Genomic DNA, 23,931 nt, shown 5'->3' on the forward strand with positions numbered 1-23,931 from the left:
GAGCTGCGGGACTGTGAGGGATTCAAGCAAGAGGTTCAGAACTTGTTATCCCTCAAAGTTCTGAGATGCCAGACAAGGTCGAAGACGGAAGGGGGAGTGAACACAACTAGATTCAGCCAAAATGCTTCTACCTCCAAACCCCGAATCACCTTCTCACCCCCAGTAGCCTCACCGCTAGTAACGGTTATCCGAACTCCGCCTCAGCTCCCTGTCACAAATACTCATGCTGTCCCTTGGAACTATAATTTCCAAGTTTTCACACAAGGAGCGTCAAGCAGTACATCAGCTCCTAATCTTGCTTCACCCTCAGCACCTCCAAAACCGCGTTTCACTCCTCATGAACACTTTAAAATGACTTATGCTGGACCTATCACCAGTACTACTCCCCAAGTTAATCTTCAGCCCGTCGCTGCCACAAAATCCTCCTCGTTTGAGCAAGAAGTCGAGTTCATAACTCGAAGTGGGAGGTGTTACGGGAAGGAAGAGAAAGAAAAGAGGAAAGGGAAAGTAAAAATGGGAGAGTCACTAAAGAATACAGAAGAAGAGGATGAGAAGACGGAGGAAGTAGAACATGCCGGGCCTAAAGAGGAGGAGGAACTGTTGCTCCAAATAATGAAGCAGAGTGAGTACGATGTGGTGGAGCAGTTGAGAAAGACACCTGCCCGAATTTCACTGTTATCGCTGATCCTGAGCTCAGAAGTGCACCGACAAGCCTTACAGAGAATCCTGGATCAAGCCTTTGTAAACCCCGACATCACACCGGGGTAGTTTGAGAAGATAGTGGGACAAATCCAGGCATCCAGTTTTGTTACTTTCTCGGAAGACGAGATAGATCCTGCAGGCTTAGCACATACTAAGGCCCTACATGTGACAGTAAAATGTAAAGGTTGTATAGTGGCCAAGGTCCTTATTGATAACGGATCAGCCCTCAATGTACTGCCTAGTGCTACCTTGGCTAGGTTGCCAGTTGACCAATCAGATATACGTCAAAGTGCTAAGGTGGTAAGAGCCTTTGACGGTACAAGAAGAGAAGTATTGGGAGATATTGACTTGCCACTTCAAATTGGCGCATGCACCTTCAACGTCATATTTCAGGTGATGAATATTGAACCGGCCTACACTATGTTGCTGGGGCGGCTGTGGATCCATTCAGCGAATGCCGTTCCTTCAACTTTGCATCAGAAAATAAAGTACATCATGGACGGCAAAATCATCACGGTGAGAGGGGAAGAAGCCATATTAGTCACCAAGCCACAATCACTTCTTTACGTGGAAGCTGCTGAGGAGTCGTTGGAAAGTTCTTTCCAGGCCCTCGAATTACAAGAAACCGGAAATGAGGGGGCTATGGCTATAGTGGCCAAAGTGTTGTCGAGGAATGGGCATCAAGAGGGCAAAGGCTTGGGCACCTCATTGCAAGGAATCGTTGAACCTATATCGGCTATCCAGAAAGTAGGCCGTTGTGGTTTGGGTTATGAGGAAGATGCCCTTATGGATGGGCGATTCTGGATGAGAAAAATGCTCCGGGATCAAAGGTTTGACCAGAAAATGGGAAAAAGGAAGGTAGTCCCGAGAATCACGGAGATCTTCACTAAACCGGTCATTGAAAATCCGGCAAAGGTTGAAGAATCACCTGATGAACCATCCATCGATGTCATCTACCTGGATTCCTTGTATGAGGCTCTGGTCTCGCCAATAGCTGAGGGGCAAGAACTAGACAACTGGACAGCAGAAGACATCCCTGTACTCAATTTCGAGTAAAGTACCTTTGGTTATCTACACTTGATCATTTTGTCCATGTTGGCAAGTGTAATACTGTAAATGGACCCTTTTTCTTATGGCATAAATATTAATGAATTAATAGCGCATTCTAAATCCAATTCTTTCTTTCTTTCCTTTTGAATTCCATCCTTATAATATGTTCTATTTTCATTCATTCAGGACCATTCATCAATTAACACCTAATAATCCAATAGACTCAGAAATTCCTCCAGTTAATTTTGAAGTCCCCATAACTGCCATTACTTCAAGTGATTCTGAGGAAAATCTCACAGAAGAAAGCAATGAAAGGGATGAACCTTCCCTCGTGCCTCGTGGAGACAAAACACGCACCATAAACTTAGGCACTGAAGAAGTAAAAAGGGAACTTAATGTAGTGGAGAGTGAAGAATTGGGAGATATTATCAGTTTGCTTAGAGAATTCCTAGACGTATTTTCCTGGAACTATGATGATATGGTTGGTTTGGACCCCCAGATAGTGACGCACAAAATTCCCCTTATTCCGGGGACAATCCCGGTGAAGCAGAAATTAAGGAGAATGAATCCTGACACACTGCTCAAAGTTAGGGATGAGGTCAAGAAACAATATGACGCTGGGTTCCTGGAAGTAGTCAAATATCCCCAATGGGTAGCTAACGTCGTCCCGGTAATGAAGAAGGACGGGAGAGTCAGGGTATGCGTTGACTACAGGGATCTTAATAAAGCGAGCTTGAAAGACGATTTCCCTCTCCCTCACATTGATGTGTTAGTTAACAATGCTGCGGGATTGGGCAGGTGTTCGTGTATTGATGGGGCATCAGGGTACAATCAGATCCCAATGGACGAGGAAGACAAGGATAAAACTGTTTTCATCACTCAATGGGGAGTATTTTGCTATCGGGTCATGCCTTTCGGGTTAAAGAATGCTAGTGCTACCTACCAGCGCGCAATGGTCACATTATTCCATGATATGATGCATAAAGAAGTGGAGGTGTATGTAGATGATATGATCATCAAATCCCGGGGAGAAGAAAGCCATGTGCGGGTGCTGAGGAAAGTATTTGAGAGACTCAGGAAATATCATCTGAAACTGAACCCTGCCAAATGCATATTCGGAGCTAGATCTGGGAAATTGTTGGGATTCATAGTGAGCGAGAAGGAATAGAAGTTGATCCAGACAAAGTCCGAGCCATTCAAGAGATGCCATCCCCAAAAACAGAAAGGGAAGTGCGCAGTTTCTTAGGAAAGTTGAACTACATATCAAGGTTTATTTCCAATCTCACTGCGCAAGCTGAGCCAATTTTTAGATTGCTCCGGAAGAACAACTCTACTCAATGGGATTCTGTTTGCCAAGAGGCCTTTGATAAAATTAAGTAGTACCTATCAAACCCACCAGTATTGGTTCCTCCAGTCGCGGGAAGGCCTCTGAGTTTGTATATGGTAGTCCAACAAAGCTCAATGGGATGTGTTTTGGGGCAACATCATGATACTGGCCGAAAGGAAAGAGCCATTTATTACCTGAGCAAGAAGTTCAATGATTGTGAATCAAGGTACTCTTTCCTAGAGAAAACTTGCTGCGCGCTAGCCTGGACAGCGAATCGCCTCAAACACTACATGCTGAATCACAAGACATGGCTCATCTCCAGGATAGATCCTATCAAATATATATTCGAAACCCCATTCATGCCAGGTAGGATAGCCAAGTGGCAGGTAATACTCTCCCAATATGACATAGTCTATATGACCCAGAAAGCGGTGAAGGGTAGTGTAATCGCCGATCTCCTAGCAGAAAACCCTATCCAAGATTATGAAGCTCTGGATTTTGAGTTCCCCGATGAGCATATTAATGAAGTAGACTGCGAAGAAGAGGAGCCAGCCGATGTATGGGAAATGTATTTCGACGGAGCTGTCAATTTGTCCAGTAATGGAATTGGAGCTGTATTGATATCCCCGGATGGAAAACACTTTCCGATAGCTATTAAGTTGAGATTTGACTGCACCAACAACGTCGCGGAATACGAAGCTTGTGTAATGGGTTTACAAGCTGCTATCGAAATGAAAATCAGAAAGTTGGAGGTATACGAAAACTCAGCTCTGATCATTTATCAAGTCAAAGAGGAATGGCAAACTAAGGATCCGAAGCTGATCCCATATCAGAAGTACTTACTGGAGCTGATTAAGAAATTCAAAGAAATCTCTTTCACTCATCTTAGTAGAGACAAGAATCAATTTGCTGATGCCTTAGCTACTTTAGTTGTTATGGCTCAAATAGAAGAAGGACAGACAACTCAGTTATTAAGGATTAAAGCAAGAAGTGAGCCAGCATACTGCTTCATGATTAAGGAAGAACCCGACATTAAACCTTGGTACCATGACATCCTGGTCTACATCAGAACCGGAGAATTCCCTTCACGGGCAAGCAGAAACGAAAGAAGGATGATTCGGAGGTTAGCATTGGGATACTTCCCCAGTGGAGAAGTCCTATACAAGAGGAGCTCCAACGGTGAATTGTTGAGATGTGTGGGTGCAACAGAGGCGAAGAGAATCCTTTTCGTGACTCATGAAGGAAATTGTGCAACCCATGCCAACGGGCATATGATGGCTAAGAAAATCATGCGACGTGGGTATTTTTGGACTACAATGGAAAAGGATTGCATTGAATACTTTCGAAAGTGTCATAAGTGTCAGATCTACGCGGATCCGATAAATGTTCCGCCTCACAAATTGTTCAACCTCGTCTCACCATGGCCTTTCGCAATGTGGGGCATCGATGTGATTGGTCCCATCAACCCTAAGGCATCCAATGGGCATAGATTTATCCTATTAGCCATCGACTATTTCTCCAAATGGGTCGAAGCAACGTCATATGCTCACATCACGCAGAACATATTTCTCAAATTCCTCAGAAACAACATCATCTGCCAGCATGGTCTCCCCAATGAAATCGTCACTGACAACGCCAAGAATCTGAATGGTCCAAAGATTCAAAAATTATGTGATCAATACAAAATCCGACATCTCAATTCCTCCCCATACCGTCCCCAGATGAATGGAGCGGTGGAAGCCGCAAATAAAAATCTCAAGAGGATAATCTGGAAAATGACGGTCACATATAGGGATTGGCATGATATGCTTCCCTACGCTCTTCACGCATACCGGACTTCTGTGAGAACCTCAACAGGGGCAACTCCATACTCACTGGTTTACGGGATGGAAGCAGTATTACCTATTGAAGTTGAAATTCCTTCCCTAAGGATTCTGAAGGAATTGGGGATTGATGAGTCATAATGGATCCAGTCGAGGTTGGATCAGTTAAACTTACTGGACGAGAAAAGGTTAGCAGCAGCATGTCATGGGCAGTTATACCAGAGGAGAATGGCTAGGGCATTTGACAAAAGCGTTCGCCCACGTGAATTCCAACCCGGGGACCTAGTTCTGAAGAAAGTGCTGCCAAATCAAAACGATCCCCGGGGCAAATGGTCACCAACCTACGAGGGACCCTATGTGGTTAAAAAGGCATTTTCTGGAGGAGCCTTGGTCTTGACCCACATGGACGGTGAGGAATTCCCAATACCTGTGAATGCTGACACCGTCAAGAGATATTATGCCTAAAAAAAAAAAGGGTAGGGTAGGAGTGAAAACCCGAAAAGGCACTCCTAGAAAAATGTGTGAAAAAAGGCGAAAACCCAAAAGGGGTGCTTTCTGAAAAATGAGTGAAGGACGAAAACCTGAAAGGGCGTCCTGAAAAAGTGAGTAAAAAAAAAAAAAAAAAAGAGAGGGCTAGGGATGAAAACCCGAAAGGGCATCCCAAGAACCAAAAGGGAGAAATAAGGAATGGGGCATGAAACCGAGGATGGAGAGAAACCGCCACGGCATGAGGCTTCAGAGAACTTGAAATAATAGCAGTTAAGAGACTTCAAAGCCAACCATAAGGAATATGTGAGATCTACCCTTGTACTCTTTTTTTCTTTGAAACTCTATCTTTGTTTTTCTTAAAACCGTAATAAAAATTATACTTTATTCCCTCTGCTTTTATTTTTCCCTTATACTCACTCTTTAACATTATCTTTCTGCAATCTCGTTATTTAATGCGCTATTAATTAGTTAAAATTTTTGCCATAAGATTAGGATTTAACAATTGATAACCTCACGTACTTTACTATGAGATTTGCAGGGAATGACTTGAAAAAAAAACACTAGAGGTGAAAACCTGAAAGGGTGCTTCTGGTCAAATGGATGAAAGGAAAGTGAAAGCCCGCAAGGGCGCTTTCCGTAAAATAAGAAGAAAGTCGGGAACAGAAATGGGGCAATGGGGTCATAGGTCAAGTCTTGCAACTCGTCCTCCATCAATCCTCGGCTTTCGGGATCCTGTTAAGTACACTTCGTCGGGAAAAACTCCTTGTGCCAAGATTAGACTTGCTTTGTAAGTGGATTTTAATTTCCTGCAATTTAAATTTCCTGTTATCAACCTCTGGTTCCTTGATCTAAGTTGATTTTAATTTTCAGTATTTAAATTTCCTGTTATCAACCTCTGGTTCCTTGATCTAAGTTGATTTTAATTTTCAGTATTTAAATTTCCTGTTATCAACCTCTGGTTCCTTGATCTAAGTTGATTTTAATTTCCCGCGATTTAAATTTCCTGTTATCAACCTCTGGTTCCTTGATCTAAGTTGATTTTAATTTCCTGCAATTTAAATTTCCTGTTATCAACCTCTGGTTCCTTGATCTAAGTTGATTTTAATTTCCCGCAATTTAAATTTCCTGTTATCAACCTCTGGTTCCTTGATCTAAGTTGATTTTAATTTCCCGCAATTTAAATTTCCTGTTATCAACCTCTGGTTCCTTGGTCCAAGTTGATTTTAATTTTCTAGTATTTTAACTCCTGTTACCAATCTCTAGGTCACTAACTTAGGTATGCTTTAGTTCCCTAACTTCGAATACCTAATTGTCCAAAATATGGGTCTGAATCTTTACATAATTCCTACACGGGAAAATTTTTCCCTTTAATAGAAATTATGTAAAGAGGGGCAGCTGTCGACACCATATTTTGGCCGACCCCCAGAATCAATAAACTTTGAAACTGATCCCCAGCACTAAGTCTCCCTTTGCCAGCCAATTACATTTCCGATCTCTCCTTGCCATTTAACCACATTTCCGATCTCTCCTCACAAGGAATTGAATCAACACTAAGTCCTCATGTCAGTTAAAGCCTTACCGGTCTCTCAAATCACTCACCGAGCTCTCAAGCCAATTGTCAAACTTCCTGACCAGTCAACTACATTCCCGATCTCCTGTCAAATAAAATTGAACCAACACTAGATCTTTATGTCACCAGTTTCATGGCCGACCTCCCTTTTAAAAAGCGTAGGAATAATCAAGTTAAGGTTCCACCCCGGTTTAATGATGATCCCGATCTTAAATGTTCAAGCCAAATTTCCAATTTTAATCAAGTCCCGTTTAGCGTTAGTTCCCTGCCGATCTCATGCTCATTATGTTTTCCGACCTCTTACACTTAGATTAATAATAACTCTTAGTTATTTCAATATACTCAGACAATCAAGTGTTTAAATAATTTAGACATTTTCGATCACATTCATTCACTGGACAAAAGAAGACTTCATTTCATATTAAAGTTTGTACAAGTCATTCGGCTGGAGGATCACCCCCAGCCTGATCTACATTTTGCTCGCCTTCTCTCTCACCCTCGGCCTCCTCCTCACTATCCTCACCCTCACCCTCGGGAGCCAGGTCTGCCATCCAGGAGAAGTCCTCTTCCGGGTAACGCTTCTTAAGTTCGGCCAAGAGATCCTTGTGAGCATTCACATAAGCACCGGCCACTCCTGTCACCATCTCTTCTTCTCTCGCCTTGAGCTCCTCAGTGAGGTGAGCGATGTGAGCAGCTTCATCGGTCCGAAGTGCTTGAACTTTCTCTAGAACACGGGTTCGCTCGGCCAGAACACGAGACTGTTCGGCCAGCTTGTCTTCATAGAACTTCATCCGCCCCTCAATTTGAGATATGTAATCCTGAGCGGATGAGAGTTGGGATTGGAGGGAAGCCACTTCCTGACTCTTCTTTTCGACCTCCTTACCTAGGCGGTGAGCCTTTTCCCGGACTATGTGCTGATTCACCAAGCACTCTACGTTTAGACTCATGGATCGGGTCAGAATGTCGTCAAGGTTGTCCGGAGACAGCCTGTCCCGATCCTCCCGAAGGCAGATGGAAGACCCCAAGACTTTGGCAAAACCTGGGTTCTCTCGAACAGTCCGGTTCTTCTCCAGGGAAGTGACCAGCATTTGAGCGCCTCGAGAAAGGGGCCTCACAGAAGGTTGAGAAGGACCCCCTTCTGCGCTCGGAGCAAATGGAGGATGTGGGGGCGGCTCTTCTCGGCGAGGAGGAGATCGGACAGCTTCTACGATCGGCGGTCCCAAAGGTTGAGGCGGGCCTTCTTGTATTTCCCCGGGCTAATGCCTGGGTGTCTTCATTTCCTCAGCTCGCTTCATCTCCCGTACCTTCCGGGAGATCTCCCTCTTTCGCTTCCGGTTCTCCTTGGAGGCTTCGTCTCTTGCCATACCTGTACAAAGAAGAGGTCAGTGAGATCACTAAGGTCCAAAGATCTGAGATATAGAAAATACCGATGCCGAGGTCAGAGAGTTGAAGCCCACGATCTTGGCCGGTGACCAGCTGTATAGTCCAATGGTGCAGCTCGGCCGTCACTGCATCTAAACAAGAAAACTTCTCTCGGCCCACCTGATCCTTCAGCTCCATCACTATTAATCCTTCTTCTCTATTCAGGGTGATACGCTTCGGGAGTAAGGGGCCCTGGTGCCGCCAGCTGCGAGGAAAACCCTCAAAGTCGTTCGGTATTTTGCTCCTCAGGATAAAGAAGCGGTTCTTCCAATTCTTCAGGGAGGAAGGCAGGTCGGTAAAAAGCCCACAATGGGGTTTCGCCTGGAAGAACCAATACTCGTCGTCTTTTCGATGAGTCAGCCGATGTAGTTCGGCGAATACCTTAGCTGTAGGTCTGATCCCTTTGGCTCGGCAAAGGCCCCTGAAGGCTACCAGGATCCGCCAAGAGTTCGGGTGAACCTGGGCTATGCACACTTGGTGATATTTTAGGACTTCCTTGAAGAAGTCATCGAGAGGGAACCTTAGCCCGGCTTTTAATTGTTCCTCGTACACCATGGTCATATCGTCCTCCATAAAGAAGTGATCGGCACGAAGATCACCGTGACACCGGATGAGCTCGTACGAATCAGGCTCGATGTTGTACTCCTGGCTGAACGACTGCAGGTCGGTTTCTTGCAAGATTGATGGCAGCTCGTCCATAGGAAGATTCTCCCTCCCTGAAGAAGGTACAAACCTTGATGGTGCGGTCCGCCCCCGAGCTGGAACGGAGACCCTAGGAGGTTCTGGTCACACGCTTGGTCCGACCACCTCGACTTCGTCTAATGACCACGAGACGTGAATGGAAGGGGGGCTCTCCGCTCTCTGACCTTCAGCGCCGCTCATTTTCAAAGGAAATAAAGAATTTAAACTAAAAGAAGGATCAAAACCCTTACCGGAGTCTGATCGGTGTCGGAAGAACTTGAGAAAACGAGAGAATTCAGAGATTGTTCGCGAGAAGGCTGAAAATGACATAAGGGGCAACTGGCTAACCCCACCCCTATTTATACTCGTCCGAGCATTTAATGCTCACGATGTTCCGGGCAATGCATCGGTTAGCGGGACTCACCAGCTATTCTGACACGTCTCACGAATATTCCAAAATTCCTTAAAGAGATCGGATAACTAGAGATCGGCATATTAAGATAAATATTTTGAATTGCGGATCAGTTAAGGATTGTTCAGTTAGGAACCAGATCGGATAAACACATCAAATATCGAAAAATAATTAATAAGGTGATTACTGACAAAACAAAATTTTTATTTCCAAAAGATCGGATTACATCATTTGGGCGATCTCTAGGGATCGAATTACATTAAAGGTCTAACTACGTCATTTGGGCGATCTTTAGAGATCGGATTACATTGAAAGTAAAATACATCATTTGGGCGATCTCTAGAGACCGGTGGAACATCCCATCTAAAGGCTATGTCAAAGCCTAGTCTCGTGGCTGAGTCAAAAGATGTGTTTGACCAGGAGACCGGCTGTTGACATCGGATAGATGTACAGCTCAGATGGGTTGACTATGACTCCCATGAAGATGAGAGACGTCGTCATCGATGTTACCGCTCGAAACCGAGCCGCTGTCGGAACACCCAGTGCGGAGGGGAGCCAGATGAATGCCAAGGGGCGGTCACCGGTGTTAAGGGGAATATTAGCAGTCTTCTCGCCCGAAATCAGTTCGCCGTTCATATCGGTCGAACGATTCGAGGTCAATAAGATCGAGGTCTTTGATCCAGATCGGTAAGTTAGTCCGGTTCTCTCACTGTCATTAAGTGCAGTCATCATAATTTCTCGTTTACCGGGATCGTAAATTTTCAGTCGGGGAATAAAGAGGTCCATCGAAAAGGAATCAAAAGCCACAATCGTGGCCGAAACTACTGCCGGAGCAGCTAGAACAGGAAAGTAAGAAGGAAGAGAGGAAAATCGAATGAGGAAAGTCTCTTCTGTCAGGGGTATATATAGGGAAAAATCGGGCATTTATTGCTAAGCAGAAAACGAAGTGGACGCTTCGGGAATAGAGAGAAATTAATGCTTTGACCGGACTGGGCCTGATTAAAGGAAGGATCGGAATGATAGAGATCGGAAGAGGGGAGACCGGTATGAAAGATCGGAAAAGGAGCGTGTTAAGAAGATCAGAAAAGAGGAGAGATCGGAAGGCAAAGAGAATAAGACAAATCCCAATAACCATCGTCAGAATGAGAGCCGAGGTAGTTAAAGCGTTGTAGACGAAATCTCCACTGCACGCCTAAGAATCGCCCACAAATGCTGACAGATGCCAGAGTATGTCATGACAATCCTGTATATCCCAATCTCCACCGTTGATCTCACTTGCAAGGACGAGCCCAGAGCCTTTGGATCAAAGAGGAAGACGACAAGGCCGGCGCCTTTCATTCCCAGTCCTTGGATCGCCCAGGTCAGCAAAGTTTGGGACCGTCAGATTAGAAGGAGAAAAGGAAAAGTATTCTGAGAATGATCTCAGCCGTTCATTTTAATTCTCTTTAATTCTCAAGCATCCGATCATGTCCTTCAAAATCCAGAACCTCCATCTCCCTCAAGGAAAATCCTGACCCTTCATGGGAAGCCCCCGGTTCCTATAAATACCTGCATGAAAAACTGTTGGGAGGGGACGAAAAAAAAAGGCAGTGACTATAGTGGAAGAACTCTGAAACTTAATTCAGTTCGTTACTCTGCTATTTTTTGAGCTTTCATAAGAAAAACTTTTGAAACCAGTTTTCTGAAGTGTTTTCTTGCAAAGGGATTTTTGAATACTGAAACTCTTCATTTTCAGTTCGTTCATTACCCTGTGGCACTCTCACTTTCTGTCTTTGTTATCTTTTATTTCCACTTTTGTTGTCCAAGCTCAACTCCATTCAAACTCGGTTATTTTGACCTGACTGCATTTTAGCAAAGAATCCTTCATTTCAAGGCGAACCTTAGTCTCCCGGCTATCAACCTACAATCTCATTACGTTTTGTGATTCTGCAGTTAGTTCAATAGATTCGACTCCCTACAGGTCAGTGTTCATATTACCATTTTATTAAGTTTAGTTCTTGTTTTACGTATTTCCTTTGTCCTTTTTATGCATGATATTTTCTTTAAGTTCATATCACGCTAAAAAATACAAAGAAAGGTTATGCTCTAGTTTATTTCCGTGTTGGCCAATCCATACTTTTGTTAATCTTTATTATTTCTGAACGCAAGTCTTCTAGTCTCGAGTAGTATATAAGGGGTCGGATAAAATGTAGGTAACTGTATCTTAAGGGTCTCTTTAAAATGATGAAAAATCTGGGTAATAAGTCAGGAAAATAGTTAGGCCAAATCACTGGAATAACACAAAAGACAATTGGGTAAGACGCCACAAGGTAGGATAGAACCGAACCGTAGGTAAATAAATGGAATAAACCGGGTATCAGAGGGTACTGGTAAAGCGACCACATTAGAAGATCGGGAAATTCAATTTAGTGTCCTCGGTCTAGTCACAAGGTATTAAGGAGTTAAAAGAAGCCTTATTCCGATCCCTGTCATCTTCGAATGCCAAAACCCTTAGTCTTAGGCTCTTACGAGGGGTAACTGAAATTAAACTTCGAGAGATCGGAAAAATCCTTATCCGACTCCCATTAAAATAAAAGAGATCGGAGGAAAGTTCTTATCCGGTTCTCAATCTAAAACTTTAACAAATATTCAAAAGAGACCGGAGGAGAGTTCTTATCCGGTTCTCAATCTAAAATTAAAAAAAAAACGTTTAAAAGAGATCGGAAGAGAGTTCTCATCCGGCTCTCAACCCAAATTTTAATAAATACTCAAAAGAGATCGGAAGAGAGTTCTTATCCGGTTCTCAATCTAAAATTAAAATAAAATGTTTAAAAGAGATCGGAGGAGAGTTCTTATCCGATCCTCAAATCTAAAACTTTAATAAATATTAAAGAGATCGGAGGAGAGTTCTTATCCGATTCTCACCTAGAATTTTAATAAATAATTTAAAAGAGGTCGGAGAAGAGTTCTTATCCGATTCTCAATCCAAATTTTAACAAATATTTTAAAAGAGATCGGAGGAGAGTTCTTATCCGATTCTCAATCCAAATTTTAACAAATATTTTAAAAGAGATCGGAAAAGAGTTCTTATTCGATCCAAAATTCTAATTTTAATCTAAAAGAGATCGAAGGAGACTTCTCATCCGATTCTCAAATTGAATTTTAACCAAATAACCCTTTCAAACAAAATTAACATACAACAGTAACTCACTAAGGTTGTCTCATTTACTTACGTATCTGGGTAATCCAAATTTAGTGAAAAATCAAATATTCCTTTTGTTAAAAGGATTAACATTTCCATTCAAGCCCTCCTAACTAATTTATAAAAAATGCAAAGTTAAATCTACTTACCCTTATTAACGGATGAGGTGGGGTGCCTAACACCTTCCCCACCCATTTACGGACCCCGAACCTAGAATCTCTGTTTTGAAGTGGTTTCATTTTAATTTATTCTCGCAAACGGTTTTCTTTAATTTCCCTCAAAATTAAAGTGGTGACTCCTCACTCTTTCCCACTTCGGTGAGTGTTTGTCCCGGCGACCGCAAAACACATTGCGACAGCTTAGCGACTCCACTGGGGAGGCGGTTTCAACTTGACCCCAGTTCAGAGGTCCAAAAGTAGATTTAATTTCTCGATCAAATTATAGTTAGGTGGGCTAACCCGGCAATATTTTAATTCCTACTAACCGTTTTGCTTGTCTTGCTTATTTTATTTTCTACAGCGCTCTTCGTTTAAAATAAAAGGAAAAATAAAATCCCCCTGGATTGGGAAGAGGTAAGGGTGTCCCTTCGCACACTGAACAGTCACACGATGTCCTCACACACTTCAGCCCTATACCCGGGCTTTCTTACCCTTTTAGGAAAGTAGGAGGGGGTCATGTAGCGGTACCCATGGGTTTTACCCCGTTAGTATCCGTGAAGGCTTCTGCTCAGATTAAAACTCGTTCTATCCACTGTGATACCCGTGGAATTTTCTCGATAATATCATGGTTATAGAATGGGGCTCTACTGTTACAGTAGGGGCAATTTGGGAACCTGTGGCTTTTAAAAAATTAGACCTTGAGCTAAACTATCACGATAGCTGAAAGCCATAGTAAGCTACCTTATAAGATAGAACTATCCAATTAGGTAGCACTCATCCGGTATCAGGAGTCTCCCTATTCTAGGACAAAAGGGGCACGCTTACTCTTACCCTATTCTGCCTCAGTTTTCTTTTGTTCGTTTTTGTGAGGGTAATCTTGAATTCTACTGAAACACCTACACATTTTCCTACTTTGATAAATGTGTATGTGTCACCCTGTCAACAGTATAATTCAAAATTACCCAAATTTATCCTGCTAACGAGTTTTTCCCGCAGGCATCATCAAACCAAAAGTCTGTAAAATGATAAACATCATTTTTAACATGGCATCCTCGAGTCAGTCGGCAGAAGAAGTTCAGAATACTAAACTGTGGTCCAAATCAGCTCATAGTCCAGTACCCCCGCAAAACGATGTTTCCAAGGCACATGCTAGCTTACTGCCTTCATTGGATCTGAACAAAATTGAGGTCAGAATGAACAGCCTCGAGGGTCTGTCTAATAGTTGGAGGTCACTTCCCAATCAGGTCAAGGCACGATTTGAGGAGAAGTACGGGAGGATTGTAACCTTAATGCGAGTCAAGGTCCAAATCCTGGCATTAAAGGCCATGCTGTCGGTTTGGAGTCCTAAGTACGAGGTATTCTCTTTCAATGATATTGATACAGTTCCCACTATGGAAGAATATCAGGCATTACTAGAGATTCCTTACTCAACGCAGAATCGGATCTACCTACACCTCGAGCATATGCAGACTTGGAAACGATTGGCACATATGTTGGGTACTTCCCCGGAAGAAGTAAAGTCAAAAGAAACTGTCAAAGGAAACACGCATGGTTGGTATTGGACACATCTCAAGAAGTGGTTAGATCAATACATCCAAGAGAAACAGTGGGATTGAGCTTCAGTGGCACTCGCCTTGGGAATCTATGGCCTGATTTTGTTCCCGGGACCATCAGGAATCATAACCTGCAGTACGGTGGAAGTATTCTGGGCAGTAGAAAAGCAAGAGGTCAATCCGATACCGGCAATTCTTGCAGAGACCTTATTAAGCCTTACCTACTGTAGACAACAGGGCATAGGGTCCATTAAGTGTTGTTCTCAATTGTTGTACCTCTGGATTATCAGTCACATGTGTCCTATGGAGACAAAGGGATTGACTTGGTACCTTGACCAGCCTCTCATCGAGAAAATGACCCGATTAGTAATCAGCCCGAAGAATGAACCGCAGTGGCAAGAACAGATTTTGAGTTTCAATAGCCATGACTACTGTTGGAAGAAACTGTGGACATCGAGCCAATCCATTTTGATCAGCACGGGAGGTAATCAATCGGTATCCCTAATCAGAGTGACTGGATACACAAGTTACACTCCGGCATTGGTAATGAGGCAGTTTGGCTCAACACAGTCCAGAATCAACATTAAAGAATACCACCAAGGTCATTTCTACCATGAGCTCAAGGAAGAAGAAGGGTTGAAAAAGGCTCGCAAATCTTGGGAAAACATCACTCTGACAGAGAGGTTGCCTAAAGGTCCAAGTGCCACGGGCGATTATCTTAAGTGGAGGACCGACAGGGACCAGGAACACTTAGCTGAGGATTCAACAAAATTCGAAGACAGCAACTCTCATCGGGACGTCTTATCAGAGGAAGCTAGCAATCATTTGGCCGATTCCCTACAAAAGGCAAGCATCAAAAACTCGCAACTGCAAAAACAAATAGAACAGTTGGAGGGCCAACAGCATATCCTCAAGAGAAAATTAAGGAGGCTCAGGGAAGAGGCTAGGACCAAGAAGATGGAGGTTGAAGAACAAGAGATACGGTGGGAAAAAGAAAGAAGTTCCCTCCAAGCTGTCATAAAAGAAGTAGAAGTACGGAATAGCGAGCTTCAGGAGAAGATGAAATATCAGGATATACTCATAGAGGAGCATAAACAAGAAAACAAAAAGAAGAAGCTTGAACTAAAGGAACAAGCACAGCTCATCAACGACGTTCTGAAGGAATGTGCCAAAGAAAGAAAGGAAAAAGAAAGGCAAGCTGCTCTTTATCGAGAGCTGAAAGAGAACATTGATCAGCTAGAAAAAACGATAGTGCAAGGGAAACAAGAACTCCTAACTGAATCCGAATATGCTCTGAAAGTGTTCGACTCCACCAGACAGGAAGAAAGGTTATATGAGTATCTCAGAAAGTGTAATCTCATTATAAAGAACCTCCCTAAGCCTAGGCCAATGTAAAGAATGCCATGTATGAACTAATCAATTAATGGAATGACTTTGGGCCACTGTTTAGCAAAATTGTGAATGAATAGTATGACTCCCGTAGGGACTCCCTCGCTAGAGTTATGCGAAAAATTGAAAGCGCCGTGTGGACAGGTACCATAGAGGCGTGTTCAGTCCAGTCATTTACCGCCAGACTATCAAATGATGCCATGATAAAAGTGATGCAATTATCCTTCTGCAGATTTCATTTCTGGCTCTTAGATGCCACCGTATCCTTTGTCCACATCAGGACCCTATTTAATTTTGATCAAGATTCGCTAAAAATTTCTTTTTTACTCCCTACAGAAAATCAACATTGCTTCAAACAAAGGAAGTCTGACCGGGCACGCAGTTCAACCCAAACGAGTGTACTTAATAAGATCCCGAACAAAGAAGATAATGGAAAACCAGGAACAAGTACAGAATCTACAAGGGCAAGTCTCCGAGCTGAAAGATCAGGTCTCAGAACTTATGAGACTAATGAGGGAGATGTCCCAGAATAAACCCACTTCAGAGCCTAGCCTACCACTACCTCCTCCACCACCTACAACAAATGATCCGCACCAAGCTTCAACTTCTTTTACCTTTCAGTCACCTATTCCAGACCCGACAATCACTGTCAATCCGGCTACCATGAATAATGACCTACCTTACTCTCATTACCCAGCTGTTTCAAACACCGACCCATACCCTTCAATCCTAATCCCTCCAGTTCACTCCACCCCTCATCTCCCAACTGGGGGAGCATTTCATGCAGTGGGAGGAGAAAATAAGACAAGAGAAAATGAGAAACTATCTGCTCTAGAAGAAAGATTGAGAGCGATCGAAGGACTGAATATGTATGGTTCAGTCGATGTGGCATCGCTTAGACTCGTGCCTGATGTAGTGGTGCCGCCTAAGTTTAAAGTCCCGGATTTTGACAAGTACACCGGGAACTCAGACCCCCGAATCCACCTGGCAACCTACATTGCCAAAATGTCTGCCTTAACAGAAGATGACAGACTTCTCGTCCACTTTTTTCACGAGTCTTTCGCTACCACGAGATGGTGCATACAATTAGACAGAGTGCATCAAGGCTCCTGGAAGGATTTAGCTGATGCCTTTTTGAAGCAGTATAAATTTAACTGCGATGTGGCCCCCACAAGAAGAGACCTCCAAAACCTAGTACAAAGGGATAGGGAAAGTTTCAAGGAATATGCCCAGAGATGGAGAGAAAAGGCTGCAGAAGTATATCCTCCAGTGACCGACAATGAACTTTGTTCCCTGTTCATTGAGACATTGAAGGCCCCCTATTTCAATTTGATGATTGGGAATACTTCCAATAGCTTCTCGGATATCATCCAAGCCGGTGAAAGAATAGAGGCCAACCTCAGGATGGGGCGACTGCAGGAGGTGAATGAGAATCCTGCGAAGAAAACTGCCAATTTCGGCAAAAAGAAGGAGGGTGATGTGCATTCCATCACCCGGCAGAATAATTATTCCCCACTTCCCCATAATAACTATCAGCCATACCCTTCCCCTCATGGCCAAACGGTTGCAAACATCCCACCTCCTTTCCCAAATTATCCACACCCGCGCCCACAATACCCACCACCAAAGAAACTATCACTGCACCGCCTCCTCCACCTAACCAACCCAGAACACCCCCAAATAACCCGAGACCACCAAGAAATCCCGATCCACCCCTTCCCCTACCACTCAGCGAAATATACCGATATCTCGTCTGTATAAACTAGATAGTACCAGTTCCCCTCGACCCAGTCCAGCCACCATACCCCAGGTGGTATGATGCCACTGCCCGTTGTGAGTATCATGGAGGGGCACAAGGGCATTCAACTGACAACTGCGGGGCACTTAGGGGGAGAGTGCACGCTTTAATCCGGAATGGGTGGCTGAAAATTGAGGGAAATGGTTCCCTCTCCAATGTTACCTCAAACCCGTTGCCCAATCATAATGCGGGCAATGGAGTAAATATGATAAAATCAGATGGAGAGAGGTCGACACCGGAGGTAGACGAGCTGATTCCTCACTTTGAGGAAATTTTTGCTGTGGCAATGAGGGAAGGCTACCTTTGCCCTCAGGTAACAGGATCAGAAAAGGGTACGGGATGTCCTTACCATGGAGGGGCAGCTGATCATGAGCTGCGGGACTATGAGGGATTCAAGCAAGAGGTTCAGAACTTGTTATCCCTCAAAGTTCTGAGATGCCAGACAAGGTCGAAGACGGAAGGGGGAGTGAACATAACTAGATTCAGCCAAAATGCTTCTACCTCCAAACCCAGAATCACTTTCTCACCCCCAGTAGCCTCACCGCCAGTAATGGTTATCCGAACTCCGCCTCAGCTCCCTGTCACAAATACTCATGCTGTCCCTTGGAACTATAATTTCCAAGTTTTCACACAAGGAGCGCTACAAGACATCGCCTCTAATCTTGCTTCACCTCGGACCTCCAAAACCGCGTTTCACTCCTCATGAACACTTTAAAATGACTTATGCTGGACCTATCACCAGTACTACTCCCCAAGTTAATCTTCAGCCCGACGCTGCCACAAAATCCTCCTCGTTTGAGCAAGAAGTCGAGTTCATAACTCGAAGTGGGAGGTGTTACGGGAAGGAAGAGAAAGAAAAGAGGAAAGGGAAAGTAAAAATGGGAGAGTCACTAAAGAAAACAGAAGAAGAGGATGAGAAGACGGAGGAAGTAGAACATGCCGGGCCTAAAGAGGAGGAGGAACTGTTGCTCCAAATAATGAAGCAGAGTGAGTACGATGTGGTGGAGCAGTTGAGAAAGACACCTGCCCGAATTTCACTGTTATCGCTGATCCTGAGCTCAGAAGTGCACCGACAAGCCTTGCAGAGAATCCTGGATCAGGCCTTTGTAAACCCCGACATCACACCGGGGCAGTTTGAGAAGATAGTGGGACAAATCCAGGCATCCAGTTTTGTTACTTTCTCAGAAGACGAGATAGATCCTGCAGGCTTAGCACATACTAAGGCCCTACATGTGACAGTAAAATGTAAAGGTTGTATAGTGGCCAAGGTCCTTATTGATAACGGATCAGCCCTCAATGTACTGCCTAGTGCTACCTTGGCTAGGTTGCCAGTTGACCAATCAGATATACGTCAAAGTGCTATGGTGGTAAGAGCCTTTGACGGTACAAGAAGAGAAGTATTGGGAGATATTGACTTGCCACTTCAAATTGGCGCATGCACCTTCAACGTCACATTTCAGGTGATGAATATTGAACCGGCCTACACTATGTTGCTGGGGCAGCCATGGATCCATTCAGCGAATGCCGTTCCTTCAACTTTGCATCAGAAAATAAAGTACATCATAGACGGCAAAATAATCACGGTGAGAGGGGAAGAAGCCATATTAGTCACCAAGCCACAATCACTTCCTTACATGGAAGCTACTGAGGAGTTGTTGGAAAGTTCTTTCCAGGCCCTCGAATTACAAGAAACCGGAAATGAGGGGGCTATGGCTATGGTGGCCAAAGTGTTGTCGAGGAATGGGTATCAAGAGGGCAAAGGCTTGGGCACCGCATTGCAAGGAATCGTTGAACCTATATCGGCTATCCAGAAAGTAGGCCGTTGTGGTTTGGGTTATGAGGAAGATGTATATCGGCTATCCAGAAAGTAGGCCGTTGTGGTTTGGGTTATGAGGAAGATGCCCTTATGGATGGGCGATTCTGGATGACGAAAATGCTCCAGGATCAAAGGTTTGACCAGAAAATGGGAAAAAGGAAGGTAGTCCCGAGAATCACGGAGATCTTCACTAAACCGGTCATTGAAAATCCGGCAAAGGTTGAAGAATCACCTGATGAACCATCCATCGATGTCATCTACCTAGATTCCTTGTATGAGGCTCTGGTCTCGCCAATAGCTGAGGGGCAAGAACTAGACAACTGGACAGCAGAAGACATCCCTGTACTCAATTTCGAGTAAAGTACCTTTGGTTATCTACACTTGATCATTTTGTCCATGGTGGCAAGTGTAATACTGTAAATGGACCCTTTTTCTTATGGCATAAATATTAATGAATTAATAGCGCATTCTAAATCCAATTCTTTCTTTCTTTCCTTTTGAATTCCATCCTTATAATATGTTCTATTTTCATTCATTCAGGACCATTCATCAATTAACACCTAATAATCCAATAGACTCAGAAATTCCTCCGGTTAATTTTGAAATCCCCATAACTGCCATTACTTCAAGTGATTCTGAGGAAAATCTCACAGAAGAAAGCAATGAAAGGGATGAACCTTCCCTCGTGCCTCGTGGAGACAAAACACGCACCATAAACTTAGGCACTGAAGAAGTAAAAAGGGAACTTAATGTAGTGGAGAGTGAAGAACTGGGAGATATGATCAGTTTGCTTAGAGAATTCCTGGACGTATTTTCCTAGAGCTATGATGATATGGTTGGTTTGGACCCCCAGATAGTGACGCACAAAATTCCCCTTATTCCGGGGACAATCACGGTGAAGCAGAAATTAAGGAGAATGAATCCTGACACACTGCTCAAAGTTAGGGATGAGGTCAAGAAACAGTATGACGCTGGGTTCCTGGAAGTAGTCAAATATCCCCAATGGGTAGCTAACGTCGTCCCGGTAATGAAGAAGGACGGGAGAGTCAGGGTATGCATTGACTACAGGGATCTTAATAAAGCGAGCTTGAAAGACGATTTCCCTCTCCCTCATATTGATGTTTTAGTTGACAATGCTGCGGGATTGGGCAGGTGTTCGTGTATTGATGGGGCATCAGGGTACAATCAGATCCCAATGGACGAGGAAGACAAGGATAAAACTGCTTTCATCACTCAATGGGGAGTATTTTGCTATCGGGTCATGCCTTTCAGGTTAAAGAATGCTGGTGCTACCTACCAGCGCGCAATGGTCACATTATTCCATGATATGATGCATAAAGAAGTGGAGGTGTATGTAGATGATATGATCATCAAATCCCGGGGAGAAGAAAGCCATATGCGGGTGCTGAGGAAAGTATTTGAGAGACTCAGGAAATATCATCTGAAACTGAACCCTGCCAAATGCATATTCGGAGCTAGATCTGGGAAATTGTTGGGATTCATAGTGAGCGAGAAGAGAATAGAAGTTGATCCGGACAAAGTCCGAGCCATTCAAGAGATGTCATCCCCAAAAACAGAAAGGGAGGTGCGTAGTTTCTTGGGAAAGTTGAACTACATATCAAGGTTTATTTCCAATCTCACTGCGAAAGCTGAGCCAATTTTTAGATTGCTCCGGAAGAACAACTCTACTCAATGGAATTCTGTTTGCCAAGAGGCCTTTGATAAAATTAAGCAGTACCTGTCAAACCCACCAGTATTGGTTCCTCCAACATGGAAGGCCTGCGATTCTCAGATATGGCAGTCCAACAAAGCTCAATGGGATGTGTTTTGGGGCAACATGATGATACTGGCTGAAAGGAAAGAGCCATTTATTACCTGAGCAAGAAGTTCAATGATTGTGAATCAAGGTACTCTTTCCTAAAGAAAACTTGCTGCGCGCTAGCCTGGACAGCGAATCGCCTCAAACACTACATGCTGAATCACAAGACATGGCTCATCTCCAGGATGGATCCTATCAAATATATATTCGAAACCCCATTCATGCCAGGTAGGATAGCCAAGTGGCAGGTAATTCTCTCCCAATATGACATAGTCAATATGACCCAGAAAGCGGTGAAGGGTAGTGTAATCGCCGATCTCCTAGCAGAAAACCCTATCCAAGATTATGAAGCTCTGGATTTTGAGTTCCCCGATGAGCATATTAATGAAGTAGACTGCGAAAAAGAGGAGCCAGCCGATGTATGGGAAATGTATTTCGATGGAGCTGTCAATTTGTCCGATAATGGAATTGGAGCTGTATTGATATCCCCGGATGGAAAACACTTTCCGATAGCTATTAAGTTAAGATTTGACTGCACCAACAACGTCGCAGAATACGAAGCTTGTGTAATGGGTTTACAAGCTGCTATCGAAATGAAAATCAGAAAGTTGGAGGTATACGGAGACTCAGCTCTGATCATTTATCAAGTCAAAGGGGAATGGCAAACTAAGGATCCGAAGCTGATCCCATATCAGAAGTACTTACTGGAGCTGATTAAGAAATTCGAAGAAATCTCTTTCACTCATCTTAGTAGAGACAAGAATCAATTTGCTGATGCCTTAGCTACTCTAGCTGTTATGGCTCAAATAGAAGAAGGACAGACAACTCAGTTATTAAGGATTAAAGCAAGAAGTGAGCCAACATACTGCTTCATGATTGAGGAAGAACCCGACGGTAAACCTTGGTACCATGACATCCTGGTCTACATCAGAACCGGAGAATTCCCTTCAGGGGCAAGTAGAAACGAAAGAAGGATGATTCGGAGGTTAGCATTGGGATACTTCTCCAGTGGAGAAGTCCTATACAAGAGGAGCTCCAACGGTGAATTGTTGAGATGTGTGGGTGCAAAAGAGGCGAAGAGAATCCTTTTCGAGACTCATGAAGAAAATTGTGCAACCCATGCCAACGGGCATATGATGGCTAAGCAAATCATGCGACGTGGGTATTTTTGGACTACAATGGAAAAGGATTGCATTGAATACTTTCGAAAGTGCCATAAGTGTCAGATCTACGCGGATCCGATAAATGTTCCGCCTCACAAATTGTTCAACCTCGTCTCACCATGGCCTTTCGCAATGTGGGGCATCGATGTGATTGGTCCCATCAACCCTAAGGCATCCAATGGGCATAGATTTATCCTAGTAGCCATCGACTATTTCTCCAAATGGGTCGAAGCAACGTCATATGCTCACATCACGTAGAACACATTTCTCAAATTCCTCAGAAACAACATCATCTGCCGGCATGGTCTCCCCAATGAAATCATCACTGACAACGCCAAGAATCTGAATGGTCCAAAGATTCAAAAATTATGTGATCAATACAAAATCCGACATCTCAATTCCTCCCCATACCGTCCCCAGATGAATGGAGCGGTGGAAGCCGCAAATAAAAATCTCAAGAGGATAATCTGGAAAATGACGGTCACATATAGGGATTGGCATGATATGCTTCCCTACGCTCTTCACGCATACCGGACTTCTGTGAGAACCTCAACAGGGGCAACTCCATACTCACTGGTTTACGGGATGGAAGCAGTATTACCTATTGAAGTTGAAATTCCTTCCCTAAGGATTCTGAAGGAATCGGGGATTGATGAGTCAGAATGGATCCAGTCGATGTTGGATCAGTTAAACTTGCTGGACGAGAAAAGGTTAGCAGCAGCATGTCATGGGCAGTTATACCAGAGGAGAATGGCTAGGGCATTTGACAAAAGCGTTCGACCACGCGAATTCCAACCCGGGGACCTAGTTCTGAAGAAAGTGTTGCCAAATCAAAACGATCCCCGGGGCAAATGGTCACCAACCTACGAGGGACCCTATGTGGTTAAAAAGGCATTTTCTGGAGGAGCCTTGGTCTTGACCCACATGGACGGTGAGGAATTCCCAAGACCTGTGAATGCTGACACCGTCAAGAGATATTATGCCTAAAAAAAAAAAAAGGTAGGGTAGGAGTGAAAAACCGAACCGTAGGTAAATAAATGGAATAAACCGGGTATCAGAGGGTACTGGTAAAGCGACCACATTAGAAGATTGGGAAATTCAGTTTAGTGTCCCCGGTCTAGTCACAAGGTATTAAGGAGTTAAAAGAAGCCTTATTCCGATCCCTGTCATCTTCGAATGCCAAAACCCTTAGTCTTAGGCTCTTACTAGGGGTAACTGAAATTAAACTTCGAGAGATCGGAAAAATCCTTATCCGACTCCCATTAAAATAAAAGAGATCGGAGGAGAGTTCTTATCCGGTTCTCAATCTAAAACTTTAACAAATATTCAAAAGAGACCGGAGGAGAGTTCTTATCCGGTTCTCAATCTAAAATTAAAAAAAAAAAACGTTTAAAAGAGATCGGAAGAGAGTTCTCATCTGGCTCTCAACCCAAATTTTAATAAATACTCAAAAGAGATCGGAGGAGAGTTCTTATCCGGTTCTCAATCTAAAATTAAAATAAAATGTTTAAAAGAGATCGGAGGAGAGTTCTTATCCGATCCTCAAATCTAAAACTTTAATAAATATTAAAGAGATCG

At 43.7% G+C, this 23,931-nt stretch overlaps 1 protein-coding gene across 1 annotated transcript in view; it reads left to right on the forward strand.

The window, feature by feature from the left end:
* The first annotated feature begins 1,344 nt into the window (after window positions 1–1,344).
* The window catches only part of LOC131172076 (stress response protein nst1-like), a 41,429-nt gene continuing 18,842 nt past the window's right edge, over window positions 1,345–23,931 (forward strand). Inside the window, exons 1-2 of the mRNA XM_058133021.1 lie at window positions 1,345–1,462; window positions 15,048–15,561. Of these exons, the coding sequence (XP_057989004.1) occupies window positions 1,345–1,462; window positions 15,048–15,561 (632 nt within the window). The remainder of the gene's footprint in view (window positions 1,463–15,047; window positions 15,562–23,931) is intronic.

Source organism: Hevea brasiliensis, chromosome 13, assembly GCF_030052815.1.
Source record: "Hevea brasiliensis isolate MT/VB/25A 57/8 chromosome 13, ASM3005281v1, whole genome shotgun sequence".
In the NCBI taxonomy this organism is placed as follows: Eukaryota; Viridiplantae; Streptophyta; class Magnoliopsida; order Malpighiales; family Euphorbiaceae; genus Hevea; species Hevea brasiliensis.